Source organism: Otolemur garnettii, unplaced genomic scaffold, assembly GCF_000181295.1.
Source record: "Otolemur garnettii isolate 467f Iridium unplaced genomic scaffold, OtoGar3 scaffold00035, whole genome shotgun sequence".
In the NCBI taxonomy this organism is placed as follows: Eukaryota; Metazoa; Chordata; class Mammalia; order Primates; family Galagidae; genus Otolemur; species Otolemur garnettii.
In genome coordinates this window covers 8,391,715-8,410,882 of record NW_003852430.1, presented here as the reverse complement: position 1 = coordinate 8,410,882, position 19,168 = coordinate 8,391,715, and the positions used below count along the sequence as shown (strand labels likewise).

The window sequence follows — 19,168 nt, the reverse complement described above, 5'->3', positions numbered from 1 at the left end:
CCTCTCCTGCCCTCTCCTCTCCTGCCCCCCTCTCCTGCCCCCCTCTCCTGCCCTCCTCTCCTGCCCTCCTCTCCCTTTCTACGTATGTTTGCCCCTTCTAGAAAGCACCGACAGGTCCCACGGTGATCCAGATGAAAACGTTTCTTCCCTTCCTGGATCCCCTCTGTTCACAACTGCATAAACTTTCTGCTTCAGCCGGAAACCCAGGAGTCATCTGGAGCTTCTGCCTTTCATTCCTGTTGGCAAATATTTACGGGGCATCTAGATGAGGACTTCTAGGTGCTGGGAAAGCCATTATGAAGAAGACAGATGAGGTTCCTGTCCTCTAGTTCACTCCCCACGTCCCATCAAACACTGAAGATTGCCCATTTGACCTCCTGGCTATTTGGGGAGTCTCTCTTTCTTTCTGTCCTCATCACTCTTGGCTTGTCCTTCAGAAATGATTGCAACAGCAACAGCCTCTTTTCCCATCCCCCTGCTCTGTCTGTCATGCCCCACTGCCCCTCTGCCCCCCACTCTGCTCCCGGGCATGGTTCTAACACACAAGTCCAGGCGTGCCTTTCCGAGGCAACTTCTTCTTCATCACAGGCTGTATCATAACGTGCCACTTAAGCTCCTTTGCATAACACACAGAGACGTTCATCCATGCCCTACCCATTTGCACAACCTCCTTTCCCCACATTCAACCTTACCCTCAGCAGCATTAGCACATGTGGTGAATCCTAGATTGCTGTCACTGCAGCCTCCACTCCTGTGCTCTTGTAAAGGCTGCTCCATCTTCCCGAGCCACCCAGGCATCATCTCAATGCCTCCGAAACACTTTTACCTTTTAAGCCTCAACTCAAAAGTTAATTTCCTTTAAAATCTTTAACAATCTTATTCATCTCACTGCAGTTCACTGGTAAAAATTATCAGACCTTATTAAAATTATTTGTCTGGTTGAGATCCAGAATTATTGCTTTTCTTTTATTTTTTTAATCCATAGTAATACTATGGATATAAACACTCCACACTATTTGAAAGAATGAACACAAAAATCCATCGACCCTGATGCCGTAAAATTTGCAATTGACTTGGGGAGGCAAAACATACGTACTTAAAATTTTCTTTAATGGCAGTTAGGAAGAAAGTAAGAGAGAGTTTTTTTTAACAAACATTACTAAATGATGATCAGGACCATGTCTGACTCACACAACATTCACCACGTCTACCATCTGTTAATACCTGGAACCTCAATGGTATTGAATGTGTAGATATGTGATAGAAAAGATGGAATCCAGAAAGTAGAAATCTCATCAAGCCACAACAGTCAGGAAATGTGGTCCCGCACTGTGTTTTTCATCCTCTCTCTTCCATTTGGACCAATCCACTAATTACAGCACGATAGCTCGTGTTTCCAGCTCAAGCCCAGCTCATTCCCACCCCAAATGGCTTAAACAGCCAGTTCATTCTGTCTTATCCCACCACCACCCACCACCCTGTTCTTTCCTCACCCCTGCCCCCCAAAGCTTCCTCTTGCCCGGAATGCCTACTCTGGTCTCTTCACATCTCCCAATATCTACCCATGTGGGCAACATTCTCTGACAAATCTGGATCTCCTTATCATCTCCCTACACAAAGCGGGCATAGCACTTGTGGTTTAGATCCCATAATTTGATAACTAATTGTGTACTATCTTGTCCTTCACAATCACTACTTTGAATCATATAAAGGTGCCCTTTTCATAAATCAAATACCTTAAAATAAGGCCAGACATGGTGGCTCATGCCTATAATGCCAGCACTCTGGGAGGCCAAGGCAGGTGGATTGCTTGACATCAAGAGTTCCAGACCAGTCTGAGCAACAGTGAGACCCCCAACTCTAAAAGTAGCCAAGCATTGTGGTGGGTGCCTGTAGTCCCAGCTACTCAGTAGGCTGAGGTAAGAGAATTGCTAGAGCTCAAGAATTTGAGGTCGCTGTGAACTATGATGCCACAGCACTCTACCCAGGGTGACAGAGTAAGACTTCTTCTCAAAACAAACAAACAAACAAACAAAAATTAGCATAGCAGGAATTTTATCATCTTAATCTTCTTCCCCAGCAAGATTAATCTTAAATTCCTTGAGAATAAAGCATGCCTTCAATTTCTTTTATATCGCCAAGTGCATGATTCACATGCTATGTAAGAAATCAATAATTACATGTTCATTGATTTCTTTCACTAACTGAAAGTCTCTCTGTAGACAGAGGCTATCCTGGTTAGCTAATAATACTGTGGAGGCATAGACTGATCTATATTGTAGTGAAGATGTTAGAATCTAGGGCAGCACCTGTGGCTCAAAGGAGTAGGGCACCAGCCCCATATACCGGAGGTGGCGGGTTCAAACCCGGCCCTGGCCAAAAATTGCAAAAAAAAGAAGAAGAAGAAGAAGTTAGAACCTAAATGAAGGAAGGAGGGAGCACACATATCACTATTTACTGCATCAAAATGGAAGTTAAAGTCTGAAATGTAGCCAGTGTTAAAAAGGTATAACATAGTGATAATTTTTTCCAGAAAAAAAATATGACTTTCTGAAAATTTGATCTAGCACCTAAGTGCCTTTATGTGTATAATTTTCCATCAGTCACCAACAGCGGGGTCTTCAATGCTGTGGTAATTATAAAAGGTTATCTCCTGTCACATGACAAGTAATTTCTTATTTGCTTCAAGCCCTTAGTTATTAACTGTAACAGAAATAAAAGTACATAAATATAGCTTGATGTTTTTCTGTGTTTAAAAAACTGAAATGAATGTCATCAACAGTACAGCAGAAGAAAAATGGAGGAGGAGGTGTCACAAAAGCAATCAGCTCAGCCCGTTCTTAGAGAGCCCTGGTGCAGATCGGGCCGGGTGAAGGCGCCTGATGAATGAGTGAGCCGGCTGCGGCCAGTTCCTTAATAGAACACATCTTTCAATTCCCCGGAGGAATTTTATAAACAAAACTGACACTGTGTGCCCATATTCAGTTTTTTATAACAGAAAAAGCTCATTATTTTCTTCTGTAATCCCATCAGGATGATAAGAAATCATGAGAATTTTCTTCCTGACAACCTCGAACTCTCAAGTCTTTGTTGTCATGGAATTAAATATCCTGTGTTATAATGTTAAAGTGGTCCATTGCTAAATTATTTGAGTTTTGGGATATTAACCTAAACTTATGGAGAAACACATAGAAATTGTCACACTGCGTCAGTGCTGAAGCATGTTGAGAAATAACAAAGATATGCAGAATATCGCATATTCTGCAGCCTTTTTCAAATTCATATGGAGAGGAAATACACATTTAAGCATAGTTCAAAAGAGGTAACCTTGGTCTCATAGGGAACATCGGGGGGGGGGGGGAACAGGAGTCAAGTGCAACTCAATCGACTACAAGCCCACACTCTCCATGTTTGTTCAAAACTTCCAGTAAATACATGTGGCTCCACCTATGAAAATTCAAGTTTATCCACAAACTGTGGCTCCCATGCCTGGTTCCCAAGTTGTCATCTCTGACAAGAAGAGAAATCTAGACTGGCCATTTTTCCTAGTCTCAGCTCCTTTTTCTCAAGAGATATAAAACTATGAGCCACATGTAGCCCCAGGAAATGCATCTGATCACATTCTCGTGTGATCTGAGCACAGTGCAGGATTTGTTGTTGGTATCAATCCCCCCACATTACTCACTACGTGTGTGAAAATCAGGGTACCATCTTGATCTGGCCAATTCACATTGCCTACATTTTCATACTGTAATCTCACAAGGTTGACACTATATGGTATCATTGTGCACAGTTGCTAATGAAGGAACATCATGGTCATGGCTGTTCATGATTCTGATGCTTTTAAAAACCTGGAGCAACCATAGTATAACAGTCATATCAACAGAACAGACACCTAAAAGTTGGCCACTATGAAGATTTTAAGATAAACAGAGTCTGTAAGTTCCTTAAAAGTTCATCTAAAATCATTAGTCATCTTAATTTTAGTCTCTAACATAGAGATTGTCAGTGAATATTGGACAAAATGCCTCAAGGGTGTAGAATCCTAAATCATTTACTATGTATTGTTATGGTAGGTTAGATTTTCATTCTTTGGAGTCTTGTTTCTTATATATTAACCTAGATGTATTTTCTCCTTTGTATCACGTTAGTTTTGATTCTAAGTCCATAAACAACTTCTGTTATTTTCCTAAAATCTTATGTACTCATCTAACTTTCCATTCTTATCTAATGTAGCTTTCTTCCTAAAGAGTGAATATTCTCTCTCACAGCCAGTTGAACAGTCAACTAGAGCCCAGTTAGGCTCATCTTGGTGTCTCTGTGTCGGCATCACCGCACTTTGTTATGAAGACCTCTAGGGTGGCGCCTGTAGCTCAGTGGGTAGGGTGCCAACCACATACACTGAGGCTGGCAGGTTAAAACCCAACCTGGGCCAGCTAAACAACAATGACAACTGCAACAACAACAACAAAAATAGCTGGGCATTATGGTGGGCACCTGTAGTCCCAGCTACTTGAGAGGGTGAGGCAAGAAAGTTGCTTAAGCCCAAGAGTTTGAGGTTGCTGTGAGCTATGCTGGCACAGCACTCTACAGAGGGCAACATAGTGAAACTCTGTCTCAAAATAAATAGATAAATAAATACAGACTTCTAATACAAAGGCAGTTTTCCTTCTTTCAGAAATCAAAAAGCCTTGAAAGAACTAGAACTATAATCAAACATGGCCACAAAGTATCTGCACAAAAGGAGTGGTTCTTTGAGATGAGAATCCCCACCAGTAACCAAGAGCCCTTCATTAAGCGAGTTCTTTCAGCGGGTGAGCTACAGCGTCATCTTTACTGCTCCTTTCTCATCTTCTCCTTCACTCATGTCAGGAAAGGAAGAAGGGACAAGAAAAATCCACTTGTCATTTAGAATTTCCGAATCCATTTGGAAAGAGCTTTTAAAACACTTTAAGTTATTGCTAGAGACAATCCCATGAGGTCTCATCATCACCATTTTTTCAAAAGAGAGAGAGTTAAAAGGAAGTGAGGTTAAATTAGCAAAGAGACCACGATTAAACCCTGATGTCCTTGTACTACTCAGGACTGTGCCTAACTCTGCAAAGTACATTTTCATATTTAGAGGAATAAATGAGACCGAGGTTAAACACTCAGGTCCTTGTACTACTTGGGACTTTGCTTAACTCTGCAAAGTATATCTTCAGAGTTAGAGGAATAAATTAGATTTAATAAATGATAATAGTCTACCATATGGAAGAATAATTTGAAGAAATAAGAGATCACATCTATTCTTCCTTCTTTTACTATTAAATATTTTTTTCAAATAAAATACTTTAGAAAATTTAACCTATTGAAATTAAAAGACTATTGGATCAGCTGAATGAAAATTTCCATCTTTCTCTAATGTTAAAAGTCACCATGTTTAACCTTTGGCTTAACTGGACGGAGCAGAAACCCATGTGTCTATACAAATGTTTCAGACACCCAAGATGCCCCTTCTGAACAACCCAAGGAACAGCCTCCCAGACCATGCTGGATCCTTACGAGGGGCGAGCACCTGAGAGTGAGCTTCTGCCACTTCCAGAATAGTTCGTGTTTATGCATGCGTATACAGCTCCATGATTTACAACATATAGTAACTGACCGGAATCAGTGTACTTGTACCTAGAAAGTCTCTCCAAGGCACAGGCGTGGGTGACTTCTGTATACATTAGCCTTATGGGTTTCATTAGCAGGTCCATGATTCAAACCCCTAGCTATCTCATCCAGGCCTTCTTCAAGGAGAACTAAGTAGATCACCTCTAATTACTATTACTTCATTTACATATTTTTTCTCACAAGAATTCCATTACCGTTACCATAAGACAGGCAGGGTCCCGAAGCTCAGTTCCAACAATTTTCTCTCTTCAGATCAGGCTGACGTGCACAATTTCTCCTGGGCTTACTTTCTGAAAGCTCTGATTCCCTTTCTCCTTTGTACATAATAGATTTCCTCCTTCTCCTTCATACGTACAAATTAAATCAAAGACTAAGCCTGGTTAGAGAACTACTAATAAAAATAGTAAAATCTTTGAGTTTAAAATCAAATCACAAATAAAAACAAATCCTGTAAATACGTCTAACTAATTTAGGGAACACGAGACCAAAAGCTTATGCCTGTAACCCATTTTGCTTTGTGTAAAACTTTCTTCCCAAGGTTACACATACTTAGGAGCTGATGTTACATGCCTCCTCTGTCACACATTTCTAAGACCTCTCTGCAATAGCTCAGAATGGCCTACCAACTCTTAACCTCTTTCTTCTTTTTTCCAGAATGTCACTGGCAGCATCTTTCACCTTATTTCCATTTTTTGTACCATCATTCCTATCTCTAACAATGCCACAATCCCTTTCTTCACCTGGACTCAGTGAATTGCTTCCACTAATAAATCACTTCTTGGCTCGGCGCCTGTAGCTCAGTGGCTAGGGGTGCCAGCCACATACACCTAAGCTGGTGGGTTCAAATCCAGCCTAAGCCTGCCAAACAACAGTGACAACTACAGCCAAGAAGTAGCCTGGCGTTGTGGCGGGCGCCTGTAGTCTCAGCTACTTGGGAAGCTGAGACAAGGGAATCACTTAAGCCCAAGAGTTTGAGGTTGCTGTGAGCTGTGCCACCCTGGCACTCTACCTAGGGCAACATACTGAGACTCTGTCTCAAAAAAATAATAAAAAATAAATCACTTGTTGGTCCATTATGAGACGGGGTGCTATTCTGACCACAGCACCTCATTTTCTCACCCCGTGAGATTTGCTCTAAATCATATTACAAGTTGTCATAAAGCTAAGCATGCGTCAGTACAACACACCCACTTGGAAGCTCTCTGCTTAACCGTGTTTGCAGTTATGACTTTTCCTTCTAGCCAAAGAGAGAACAGGTTTGTTTTGCTGTGCACTGTAGGACTTCTATTCAATTTCTAGGGCGTGTTACTCCCAACTACTGTTCGTGTAGAGTCACTGCCCGTCGTGTCTTTCCTCCCCTTTTATCACTTGCACAACATAATCTCTCTAAATCCTCTTCCTTAGCAGCGGCTCTGAAGTCATATCCAACAAGTATCCCTTGCCTTGTCTGAAAATCTTCCTAAGCCTGGTTTCATTAAAATCCACGGTGGGTTTGTGTTCTGCATACCAAATAAGCTAACTTCCCATTCTGTTTATAAAAAAAGAAAAAAACCTCTTACCATGTCAGTTACTAAACCTCTCTATATAACAAAACTGTGAGATACCACCCGTCGCTTTGTGAATTGGTAAATGTAAAAATACAAATGGTCCGTGTATTTCTCTAAGTCACTCGTAGAATAATGTCCTGCTAGAACACTGAATTTGAGAGTGAAATTACTAAATTCTATAACACTGGTGATTGTTTGAATATGCCGTTGCTCATCTTATGTGTATTATTAAGCCGGGAAATACCATTATGAGAAATTTCCAGAGAGCGGCATACAACATAGATGAGTAAGTGGGTGCTAGAAAACTACATCTTCAAGTCCTTTCCTGTCACTTCTATGGTTGACCTTAAAAGATTTTTAGTTGATGAGAGTAATGTACTAAGGCAATCAAAAAAATACTACGCTACTGGCCCCAAGCCCAAGGGTTAACTGAGAGCAGATGTGTGCTCCAGCATGGAAGCCAGGAACGCTGGCTTTCCCGACTTTGTATTCATGAAGGAGAAGAAAATGAGATACAGAAAATAAAGTCAGCCCTGGTCACAGGGAGGGGGGAGAAACGTGCACTGATGAATGCCTGCTACGTGCTGATGCTACTCATTAAATCCCCCTTAGTCCTTAGAGAAACCTTGAGATGTTATCCTTTTCCGTATTCCTCAGAGAGGAGCATTGGCTTCAGCATTGGCAGTGCTGAAGGTGGGCGAGGAGGTCGTAGCCTAAGTTAGAAACCTGCTTCTCCTCCGCTGCTGCTTGCACAGTGGCGCAGCCTCGGGCTCTGGGATCAGGCTGCCTTCAGGGGCAGACTCCGCCACCCAGAAGCCAGCTGACTTTCTTGGGTCTTCTCGTGCGCTGGCATCACTCCACACACCTAAGACAGGTTTCCTCCCTGACAGGTCTCCGTGTCTCCTTCACCTCCACAGGCTCCTGGCAGCCTCAGATGCCCAGGTCACTGTGTTTCCACGCTCTTCTCTCTCAATTTGCTCTCTGAGGGCCCCAAAGGGAGGAGTAGTTACATAATTTGTGAGGCTCGTTGCAAGTATAATCTCTGTTGTTCAAAAAGTGGGGAAAACACACCATGAAAAGCACTAATATCAAGCATTTGTATTTCTGCAGTGGTCTTTTAAATTTCTATAGTGTCCTTTCTTCGCTGTTTATGTCACTCTGCATTTAAGATAATTAAAATATTAAGTGAGGAGTGTGGATTTTACCTTTCATTTTTATATCATGCCAGACCTGTTTAAAGCGCAAACAGAAAAGTATTTAACTTATATGCAGAATCACCAAACTCACCCAAGTGCTATTTCAAAGCTCGCGCATGCATCTGGACGGCTTTCTCACTAGAACAGTGGAGATGGTGCACAGATTGAGCGAACTGTGTTTCACTTCTTGGAGTAAAGTACTGATGTTCTGTGAATCCCTCTGTCTCCTTTGGTTAATGATGAGTAAGGAAGGACTGAGAGGAACCACAAGCGGCTTTATCTTCGTCTTTACTTCTCTGTCATCACGTCCCTTGTAAATAATTAGCTAAACCGAGGAGAAGCAGGAACAGGAAGGAAATGATGGGCTTCCTCCATGGGTCATGTTTCCTAGACCACCACTGACTTCCTTCTGCATCTGAAGCACACTCTGGGTCGTACGGAAAGCAGGGCCTCTTAGGGTCCCAGTGCCCCCACTTAGTGTTAGACGTAATACATTTACCGTGTATTATTTTAGGTATCACTGAACTCCCAGCATCGCGGGAACTTTGTGCTAATGGGACATCACAAACCTCCCATGTGAACGGGATAGCAGGAACAGCAAACAGGCTCCCATATTTATGTATCTCCTCTGTCCTTCCCACGTTTGTGGTCTCATGGACCACACTTTCAAAACCAGTTCAAAGTATTAGGAATTTCAAGACAGTGACAGCAGAGCATTAAAACAAGTATGAATTCGGGAGGCACCTGTGGCTCAAAGGAGTAGGGCACCAGCCCCATATCCTGGAGGTGGTGTGTTCAAATCCAGCCCTAGCCAAAAACTGCCAAAAAAACAAGTATGAACTCAAAGCCCCATGCAACAACACAGGGTGCGTGCCCTGGCCCTCCTGGAGTTCCTAAGAATAGACAGTCCTCATGAGGAAACAGCCGGGTAACTTGTTTAAAAGGAAAAATCCTGCAAGCTCAGTGTGGCAGCTCACACCTTGAATCCCAGTGACTCAGAAGGCTGAGGCAGGAGAGTTCAAGACCAGCCTGAGCAACATAGCAAGACCCCATCTCAAAAAAATGTCCTGGATCTAGATTCACATAGGTGAAGTAAGGTAGATTCTAGAATCTGTTTCTGACACACTTTACAAGTGAATGATTACAACGGACTTCCACGTCTGGGAAGCATAACCCCAGAGCAATTCCAATTCCCTCAAATACTTTGACCTTCTAGGCACTGGCTCTGCTGGTCAACTGCTTATATTTCTCTGATCCTCTCCATCATTCATTACCAGGGTTAACGCTGAAGGAAGGTCCAGAGCAGAAAGAGCAGCAGAAAAAAGAAAAGCAACACAATGGACTCGTCATGTGGGAGTAGGGTGCTGCCCATGCCGGGCCTTCCCCTAGTGACGGCTGCTGGCTCTCAGCCATTCCCTTTCCCCGGGTCTCTACTAGGTGTTTCCCGAGTACTCCGGGTCCTCAACTCACTGTGTTGCACGGATAGTCCTGAAATGATGGAGGAAGGGAGAGAAGAGGAAACACAGAAACAACCCGCCTTTAACTGGTTGTGGGGCAGGGTTAGAGCTTTTGTAATTAGAATAATGATGAGCAATAATTAAACAAGGCTGAAATTGTCCTTTACACCATTCTCAAATCACAGAGAGACCTTCAAAGCTGATGGTAGCCTTCCGAATATCATTAACTACCAGAGCACTTCTGTTCCATTATCAAGTCCTTATTGTAACACACATGCTGAATTTCCCTCATATAAAAGGAGATTTTTATTCTCATACAACTTTTTAGTTGATCATTGATTATTCTCTGGCTTGACCAGAACCTTCATAGCATCAAAAAAATAAACTCTTAGTACTCAGCTTCTGGGAGTGTGTGAATAATAATAGCCAGTGGCACACATCCCCGAGAGCCAACAAAAAGCTAAATGGCTATTAGAACTTAGCGTGCTGATCTATCCGGCAGAACCAGACAGTGAAACGAAGCTGACCAGACTCCTGAACTTCCTCTCAGCATCCTCTGCGCCTCTCCTCCTTCCAGGGCTGAACGGCGATGACTTCCTGGCAGTGGGCCTGCTCAACGGCAGTGTGGTTCATAGTTACAACCTGGGATCTGGCACAGCAAGCATCAGGAGTGAGCCCCTCGATCTGAGCCTTGGAATCCACACTGTCCGTCTGGGGAGGTTCTTCCAAACGGGCTGGCTGAAGGTAAAGAATCATTCCTTCATCGGTCCCACAGACTTACTGGGCACTGGTCCATTTTTGGGTCCATGAGAGGGAACAATAAGCCACGATGTCTGTGTCCATGAAGTTTACAGACCAAATAGGGGAATAGACAGATGATTACAATTAATGAAGTGAGAATAAGTAAGAGGAATTCCTCAAAGAGCTAAGGGTGGGAGAGAAGGTTCGAGGGATGATTCCCAGAAAAGGTGATGCTTAAACGTAACTTTAAATATCAGTTAGGAAGAAGAACAGTGGTCAGTGTGAGCAAGGAGCTTAGAGTAGATTTCAAGTGGGAGGATTGAGGAGCAAGAAATGTGGTTAGAGGTAGACAAGATCTACATTATCAAAGGACTTAGATATCATGCTAAAAAGTTTAGATTTTTATCCAAAGTGTCGTGGAGAACTACTTAAGAAAGAAGGCTGGGCGTCATAGTTGGTTTCTATTTTTGGCTGACTCTGGTGATTGTATTGAGAATGGACAGGAGAGGGGACAAGGCGAGACGGAAAGAGGATCAGCAGGATGCCAGCTCCTAATTTTTGAAGAACTGTGATTTTCATTGAAATGTGAAACCATAACTGCTGTATTAATGTATCTGTGGTAACAGACACCAGCAGAGAAGCAGAGAATTGAGTGGTATTGTGTTTTTTACTTTTTCAAAATTCAGGTCTTTGTAAATTTTTCATGCCACGTTCAATGGGAAATAACAAAAGAGTTAACAGTTTTCCCCAGGAAATTAATTCCTTTTTAAATAGGCTTTGAATTTTTTTTTTCCTTTTGAAGGTCGATGATCATAAAAATACATCCATCACCGCCCCAGGAAGCCTGGTTGGTCTGAATGTCTTCAGTCAATTTTATGTAGGTGGCTATGGTGAATACACCCCAGAACTCTTACCAAGTGGAGCTGATTTTAAAAATGGTTTTCAAGGTAAGGCATGGACAGTTTTTATATTATACCTGCTTATTTCAAATGTTGAGGAAAGAAAAAGAAAAATTTTTTTTGAGACAGAGTCTCACTCTGTCACCAGGGTAAAGTGTCACGTTGTCATCTAGCTCACAACAACCTCAAACTCTTGGGTTCAAGTGATCCTCTTGCCTCAGTTCTTCTATGTTTGAGTAGATACAGAGTCTTGCTCTTGCTCAGGTTGGTCTAAAACTCCTGGGCTCAAGAAGCCCTCCTGGCTTGTCCTCCTAAAATCTTTTAGAGGATATATTTCTAGTTTCCAAACCATAGATTCTTTTCTAATTAGACTTAAACAAAGTTTGATTTTAATCAAAAATATTCATTCATTTATTGATACCTAACTACTTGTATACTAGGTGTTTAGGATGTTTCACTAAACAAAAAGATTGCCGTACCCATGAGTTTACATTCTAGTTGGAGAGGGGAGGGAATAGACAATAAACATTTAATAAAATAAGCAAGAAAAATATATAGTAGAATAATGTAATAAATCATGGTGGGAGAAGGAAATGGAGAGTATGATGTGGGGAACCAGGAATGGGGATGATTTTTCACACAGGGTGCTTTTTAATATGAGGTGAGCAGAGTAGGCCTCATGGAGTCACAGAGAAACTGAACTCCATCTAACTTATGTGCTTGATATAAAGGGCAGGGGACAGACTGCAGCTTACGCTTCCATACCACCAAGCCGTGGCCCACAGAGGCCGCAACAAGCCAAGAGAATTAAGGGGAGAATTTTCCTTGGGTGAGAAATGATATTGCCATAGTCTATCTGCCTGTATTCAAAAAGGAACATAGAGACTCAGACCTTCCCTATAAAGCTGATTCATACCATAGGAACAAAGACAGGCTCTGAATTATTATAATTCTTTTGGTGAAATTTTTTCAGGGTCCACACCCCAGGGAATTTGGTAAAAGGGCTACTCAAATGGTGTCCTCACCCAGGCCCGGCATATTCTCCATCAGAAGTCTAGGCACAAGCTGGTTTGTGGCTCACACCTGTAATCCTAGCATTTGGGGAGGCCAAAGTGGGAGGATCACTTGAAGTCAGGACTTCAAGACCAGCCTGGGCAACAACACAATGAGACCCTATCTCTACAAAAACAAATTTTGTAAAAAATTAGCCAGGCATGATGGCACGTATCTGTAATCCCAGATACTCCAGAGGATGAGGCGGGAAGATCACGTAAGCCCAGAAGTTTGAGGCTGCAGTGAGCTATAATCAGGCTACTACACGTCTGCCTGGGCAATGGAATGAAACCTTGTCTTTAGAACAAATTTTTTAAAAAAGAAGTCAAGAACAGAGATAGGATCCCTGAAAGACACAAGCCGCCACCAAGCGCTGTCTCCGGCCGCGAGTTTTCTGCTTGCTTGGTGGCATCCTTTTCCCCTACCTTGACTGGCTTCTGCTTAAGCACAAGTGTATGTACTGAAACACACAAAAACAACACAACTAACCCAGCTCGATGCAAGGTCAGGTACTAATAAAATTATTTCATTTTACCAAGGCTCTCAAAGAAACTTTTCCTTTGAATATGTAATCAGTGATGATTCTCAGAAAGATGTGTTAACCAATAATTCAAAGCACGATTATGGCACTGTGCTACCTGGAACAGAGACTTTGGCAGTGCTTTCCCAACAGGTGACCATCTGAAAAGGACTGGAAGGGCATGACAGATCAACTGAGTTTTATAAGACACTGTATTTAAGAAAAGGGATGGGTCAACGTATGAAATTGTATTGAGTAGAAGCATATCTTCTACTCGATGAAGCAGAGACACAGTAAGGGAGGGATGAAACTTGCTGAAATTTATCACGGACATGGTCCTTACGTGAGTGCTATGGGTTGGATTATGCCTCTGTGTGAGAGGTTAACATAGCGTCTAGAAGAGGAGAGTGGATTCTGGAACCCAAGGATCAGGCTACACGTATATGCCAAGCTCTGCCACCTCCAAGCTTCATGACCGTGGCTCTTCACCCAACCTCCCTGTGCCTCATTGTGCCTTATTTAAAAATGGGATAATAACAGTACTTTGCTGGCTATGTAGTTCTAACAGGACTTAATGGAGAGAGATGACGGATTAGTGCCTCACACAGAGCAAGTTCTGTGTGTCCGCAGACGTGATGGGGCTGCAGGGAGTCACAGCTCTAGCCGGACACTCACTCCTCTTCCCCTGCGACAGATGGCGTTTCGGAGCACAGGCTCTGGAAGGAATCTGTCTTCAGCTGCCACTTAGCAGCTATGTGAGTTTTGGAGTTTAAGTATTAAGTTATTTAATACTTAATAGTTATTAAATATTTAAATAACTTAATACTTAAAGTCTCTGAGCCTCCATTTTCTCCCCTGTAAAATAAAAATACCTACCCCATAGGGTTCTCGTGACGAATCAGTTAAGTCAAATAAATGTTAACTACATGTTAGCCACATCTCACTCGCCAGAACTCAGTCACACAGTCAGACATAGCTGCAAGGGAGTCTGTGAAACAGTCTCTAGTAACAACTTCTGTCACAAACACCTATTACGTGAAAGTGCCATTCCAGGTGCCATGGAGATCTGTTATAAATCAAAACTACATCTCTTGTTCTCCAGAAGTTTACTGAATTCTTAGGAAGTTAAGACATATATTTTTTAGATATGTAATTATACCTCCTGGTGAAATGCAAAGTGGGAAAGGACTTGGAGCTTCAGAGGGTTTAGAGAGAGAAAGTGAGAAGGAGAGAGAGAGAGAAGAGAAAAGGACAGAAGGACAGAGAGAGAGTGCTCTTTCATACTGAAGGCTCATAGAGGGAATCTTGTTGAGGAAGTGGTATTTATTTATTTATTTTTAAACATGACTTTTTTTTTTTTTTTTTTTGTGGTTTTTGGCCAGGGCTGGGTTTGAACCCACCACCTCCGGCTTATGGGGCCGGCGCCCTGCTCCTTGAGCCACAGGTGCTGCCCTGGAAGTGATATTTAAACTGGCCTTCAAACCACAGGGAATTGAGGCAGGGAAAATAAGGCACAAAGAGGGAGTAGTTAGATAAAGTGATAGTTCATTTTATGTGTCAATTTGACTAGGCCAGAGGGCACCCAGATATTGAGTCAAACTTTATTCTTTGTGGTCTGAGGTACAGCTGGAGGGGAGTGTTTCTGGATGAGATTAAAGCTTGAACTCATAAACTGAATAAGGTCGGTTGCTGTCCCTGTGTGGATGAGCCTCATACAACTAACCACAGACCTGAGCGGAACAAACAAAGCTCCTTAGCCCAATTGCTTGAGCTGGGACATCGGTCTTTTCTGGCCTCTGTACTTGGACTGAAACATTGGTTGTTCTTGGGTCTTGAATTTATGAAGACTGGAACGCACACCATTGGCTTGCCTGGTTTTCAAAACTTCAAACTTAGGCTGGAACTACATGCTGGTTCCCCTTGGTCTTCAGGCTTCTCTCTGCAGATCATGAGACCTCCATAATTACGTGAGCCAATTTCCTGTAATACATCTCTCTTTCTCTGTCTTTGTGTACATACATACACACACACACACACACAAATATCCTATTGGTTCTATTTCTCTGGAGACCCCTGACTAATAAAAGTAGGTTTGTTTGCTTGTTTGTTTAAGAGATGGGCTGCACTCTGTCACCCAGGCTGGAGTGCAGTGGCATGATCATGACTCACTGTAATCTGAAACTTCTTAGAGATTAGGTATTTCTATGTTGCCCAAGCTAGTCTTGAACCCCTGCCTCAGCTTCTCAAGTCACTGGTATTATAGGTCTGTGGTGCCATGCTGGGCATAATATAAATAAGTTTCTTTCTTTTTTTTTTGAGACAAAGTCTCACTATGTCGCCCTTGGTAGAGGGCCATGGCATCACAGCTCATAGCAACCTCAAACTCTTGGGCTTAAGTGGTTCTCTTGCCTCAGCCTCCCAAGTATCTGGGACTACAGGTGCTTGCCACAACACCCAGCTATTTTTTGGTTGTAGCTGTCATTATTGTTTGGCAGGCCCACGTTGGATTTGAACCTGCCAGTTGTGGTGTATGTGGCTGGCGCCTAGCCACTGAGCTACAGGCGCTGAGCCATAAATAAGTTTTGACAAAATAAAAATTTATAGAGGCAAAGTAAGTCTAGAGGAAACATTTCGGCTTCAGAATGCAAGTAAAGAACTGTTATTATTCCAGAGCTGGGGAGATTTCTGTTGCGTTTTTGAGCAGGGAAGTGACAAGAAGCAACAGTGTGGAGATTGTGTTCTGAGGTAACGAGGGAAGAGTCAAAGAAGACAGCAAGGAACCGGTTCTCAAACTTCAGCGGCATCAGAATCACTTGGAAGGATCATGAAAATACCTGTCACTGGGCCCAATTCCCTGAACTTCTGGTTCAGTAAGAATTTGCCCTTCTAATAAAACCCCCAGTGATGCTTATGGTCCTGGTCCAGGAACCACACTCGAGAACTGTTTACAGTTTTTTTTTTTTTTTTTTGGACTGAGGCTTGGTTCGAATCCACCACCTCCAGCATATGGGGCCAGCGCCCTACTCCTTTGAGCCACAGGTGCTGCTGTGCAGAGGAGTCAAACAGTATCGGGGAGACGACAGCAATAGTGAAAGGGTAAATAAAGATGTGTACTGAGGAAAGGCCTCTGTTGTGAGGAGCAGGTGTTGATTCCAGTGATTGCATCTCTATAGCTTCTTTTGGAACCATTAACTATGGAGCGAGATTACCGGCAACAGTGTCTAGAGAAATATTCAGCTGATTTTCACATGTGACCCGTCCTGTTTCACTTCTGTTTCCCTTCCTCCTTATGTTCTTTCTTTCCTTCCTTGCTCAGACATTCAAAGACCACCATCCAGGAGCCTTAGTCTACAAACTCTGCAGAGTTGTAGTAGATGCAGCTTTGGAGAGTGGAGAGGAGAAGCTCTCCTTGGGACAGGCAAAGCAGTAAGCCGGGGCTTGCTTGGTGTATGTGGATTATTTAATCACCTGTTCAACCTCAGTATCTTTATGAACATTAAAGGTTATAGAAAAAATAGTGGTTCATTATGAACCATTTTCAGAACAAAACAAATGTGCTTTATTAGCAGTAAGAATTTGTAATTTAGATTGAGATTTTGGATTAGATTTACTTGTCAAGAGAGTTTATAGAAATGCAAAAGCTTAAATCAGATAATTTTTTATTATGTGATTTAATTGCCACTCTAAAGACAAATGTGGTATCTTTAATTATTAGGGTTTTTTTTTGAAAATTCTCTTTGCTTTGTTGACTAATTAATATAGTGGTTTCTAAATCTGGCAGGCTTGTTCAAATGCAAATTTTTAGATGCCATACAGATTTAAATCGTTTGGGGCTAGGAACCAGAAATCTACACGTTCAAGATGCTATCCTGCATTATTCTTTAGAATGAGTAGAAATCAGCTTTTGAGAGCCATAGGTTTATGGCACCATGGCATTTGGTTGCTATGGTAAATTGGCAACAATTGTCCATAATCTGTAATAAATAGTGAATGCCAGTTTATAGTGGAAGGCAGGCAGACATCAAGAGGATCCGTAAAATGAGTGACAAAATTAGGGGCTCCCAAGGTTCTGGGTCTTTCACAAGACTGTGGATTAAGGGGCAGTTACCAAGAAGGCCTGCCCAACACCCCCATGGTAAGAACCACAGCAGCTGACAAAGTTCCAGGGACACGTAAGCCTGGTCTTTCTGTCAGAAGAAGGGCCAGCGATGTGTGCGTTGAACTCAGGCTCACTGCCACACTTAAGGAAAAAAAGACACAACTTGACGAACGCCTCTGTTTGTTCTCAACATCAAGATGTGAAGAAAAATTCCTAATAGAATGGAGAAAATGACACAAAGGTAAACCAGGAGGAGCCGGACTTCAGCTAATTTAAAACCGTCGAATCCTGTGACAGCAGGATGGAGCCACATCCATCCAGTCCTTTTCAGATGGTCACCTGTTGGGAAAGCGCTGCTGAGGTCTCTGTTCCAGGTAGCACAGTGCCATAATCGTGCTTTGAACTATTGGTTAACACATCTTTCTGAGAATCATCACTGATTACATATTCAAAGGAAAAGAGATGTGGGCAGGTGTGATATTTGCTATGTCTAGGTCTTCCCTATGAAAACCTTCTGTACAACCCCTTACTCTTTTTACCAACCTATCCCAAACCCAACCCTAGCCACCTTTTGTACTTTACATGAATAAGAAGTTAATTTCTAGTATTATAGCAACTAGTGCTTATTGATCTGGGGGTTATTAAATGTTTACTACTCACCCAATATGGGATTCATGAGATGAATTCAGTCAGGGGTCCTCAAACTTTTTAAACAGGGGGCCAGTTCACTGTTCCTCAGACCGTTGGAGGGCCGGACTGCGGCCCCAGGATGAGTCGGCTGCTAAGTAGGACAGGCAGCGGTGGCAAAAACACTTGGCAGGGTGAATAAATGTCCCACAGGCTGTAGTTGAAGGATGCCTAATTCAGATTCATTAACAATACTGTAAAGAAGGCATTATTCAATTTCTAAAAATGTACAACACTGTTAACACATTCAGGTTTTCTTGTTAGTTCGATTTTGTCTGTTTTTTTATTGCATGGAAATTTTCAAACAATAGCCCATATGGGAAAAAGTAATGCGTTTACTGCAATAATTTTAAAGCTTTAACTATCCAATAAAGAAAAGCTATCACTTATTTAGTATCTTACCCGTCTTACTTTCCAATACACACATGGCTCACCACTCTTTACTATAAAATTTATTAATAGGCAGGATATGTGTGTTACACAGTATATTAAATGCCCATTTCATTGTGCTACAGTAAGAGGATTATGTTTTATTCTACTACATTAATAGGAATAAAATTATACAATATATACTCCACAAATGTCTTCCATTATATTCACCGTAACTGTCTTTAAACTGCATGATATGTTGACTGACAAGAAGCATCTCTCTGTAAAATAAACACATTTAGCTATTTGTATTGGCTAAATGTTTCTCTAAATGTAGAATCGCCAAATTTTTAGCTCAAATTATGTTTCAGGAGTTCCTCATAATGAAAGATTTTTATTTATCTGTTTAAAAGAGAAATGGTTTCCAATGAACACTTTCAAACGTTAATATATATTATTGCCACTTAACAATGTATTTTTAATGTACGATTATAAAAAATACAAAAATCTAGTATTAGCATCCCACACGTTTTGCTAAAAATAAATCTTCAATTTTATGAAGGAAATAGATTTCTGAGACAGTGTAATAGAGGGTGGGGTGGTGGTGTGGAATACAGGACCTACTAATTTGCAAGCATTTTCGAAAGCAGTTTATATGTATTATCTTATTTATTCGTCCTAAGAAAGAAAATAGCAGGTTGGTTGCTAACTCGTACTCCACTTATGCATCCATATCCTCTGCCTTGGTAGTCATTTTTGTCCTCAATTTAAAATTAAAAAGATTGACATTCTGTTAAACTTTGGGCTTGACACCTGTGGCTCAACTGGCTAAGGCGCCAGCCACATACACCTAAGGTGGCAGGTTCGAATCCAGCCCAGGCCGCCAAACAACAATGACGGCTGCAACCAAAAAATAGCTGGGCATTGTGGTGGGCGCCTGTG

The 19,168-nt window shown here is 42.0% G+C and overlaps 1 protein-coding gene across 1 annotated transcript in view; it reads left to right on the top strand.

Moving 5' to 3' along the window:
• Positions 1 to 19,168, top strand: part of EYS (eyes shut homolog (Drosophila)) — a 1,547,934-nt gene that overhangs the window by 1,488,794 nt on the left and 39,972 nt on the right. The window contains exons 37-38 of the mRNA XM_012805052.1: positions 10,436 to 10,602; positions 11,402 to 11,546. Coding sequence (XP_012660506.1) covers positions 10,436 to 10,602; positions 11,402 to 11,546 — 312 coding nt within the window. The remainder of the gene's footprint in view (positions 1 to 10,435; positions 10,603 to 11,401; positions 11,547 to 19,168) is intronic.